At 50.4% G+C, this 1,459-nt stretch overlaps 1 protein-coding gene across 1 annotated transcript; it reads left to right on the forward strand.

Moving 5' to 3' along the window:
- The first annotated feature begins 349 nt into the window (after positions 1–349).
- On the forward strand, positions 350–1,159 carry LOC110911352 (leucine-rich repeat extensin-like protein 5). The gene has a single exon (XM_022155960.1). The coding sequence runs from the start codon at positions 350–352 to the stop codon at positions 1,157–1,159; it is 810 nt and encodes a 269-aa protein (XP_022011652.1).
- Positions 1,160–1,459: the final 300 nt, after the last annotated feature.

A 1,459-nucleotide genomic window follows, 5' to 3' on the forward strand; every position in this document is an offset into this window, starting at 1 on the left:
AGGAGAAATCGTTACTCGTAACGATCACGAAGCAGGACCGTCAGGTACACGACCTCCCTCAATAACAAGGAGCGAGGAACCCCAGCGAAGAAGAGACCTGTACGAGCCAGCGAGACACTCCACCTCGCACAGTTCAACACCGTCCTACCGACACTCGTTCGGGCCAGACTCGGAGAACGACCCGAACAACCCGCAGCCTTCCTACATTCCGCTACAACGCTCGGTATCTACCCGTGCATTTGGGGATCCTACCTCGTACTTCATAGGTCAGTTCAACCCGGCTGACTACATACAGGAACCTTCCGGATTCGTTCCACTTGGTCCTCAAGACCACTTCTCGGAAGACCCTATGGATGAGGACGAAGATCCTACCGAACCAGCGCGTGGTACGCCCACGCATCCGATCGAAATATCCGATGGATCATCATACCATGGTCCACAATACCAAGGCCCTGATAGCTTTATGGCCTTGTTCGACCGACATGAGTGGTACTACACACCATCTCATCATGAGTCGTCGCAACAGCAGCAACAGCAGCAAGATCCTTCTGAGGATCCGCACTTTGAGGCAGTGACGCCACCGCCTCCCCCAGCTACACAACCGGTAATGCCTGATCCGCCAAGGCGGAGAAGGTCAAACGCAAGAATGTCTACCCGTGGAGGGGAGTTCCGGTTCAGTACCCCTCGACACTCCAGTGGTAGCCACTACCCATCACTACCGGAGGAAGGGTCTTCAAGCCCAGCTCACGAGGTGAACTCAGCACCGGTTGCACGAAATTCGCCACCTTTTGGGGACGACCGCCCGTTACCCCCATATGCAACAAACTATAATCCGTATGAGCCAACATCGCGCGCGCACTACAACTACAACTACGAGCGCGACCCCTATGTGGTAGGGGCCAGGTATGACGCCCGCTACCCAGACAGAGCTCAAGGACCTCCAAGAGCGCCAGATTACTCAGCTCATGGGTATCCCGCGCCGCCAAGACCTCCAGCTCCTCAAGCACAACCACGATTCTCTCCTCCTGAGCAAGAGGAGATACTCCAGCGATTAGATCGCGTGGAGAGAGAGTTTGAGGAAGAAAAGAAGAGCCACCGAGGCTTCCTAAAGGGCTTGGCAAGCCTATTGAAGGGCAAGAAGAAAAAGCGAGACCACTAGCCTAATAAATGTACTAGTGTAATTTCTCATTATAAATAAGTCCCTGCGTGGACATATATCGTATTTTAGTCCTTTATGGACTTATCCGTTAAATCCTACAAGGACACATGTCGTGTACTAGTCCTTGTACGGACCTATCTTGTACTTTAACCTGATTAAAGGTATGTACTATTTCAAAGACCCGTTTAGGGCAATATGTACTAATATTTGAAATTTATGAAATGTACTTTATGAGTTTGGTTTTACTATGAATGAAATAACTCAAAACCATTCCTTTTTACATTGATCTGCCTAAGTAAA

The sequence above is a fragment of the Helianthus annuus genome, chromosome 15, assembly GCF_002127325.2.
Source record: "Helianthus annuus cultivar XRQ/B chromosome 15, HanXRQr2.0-SUNRISE, whole genome shotgun sequence".
In the NCBI taxonomy this organism is placed as follows: Eukaryota; Viridiplantae; Streptophyta; class Magnoliopsida; order Asterales; family Asteraceae; genus Helianthus; species Helianthus annuus.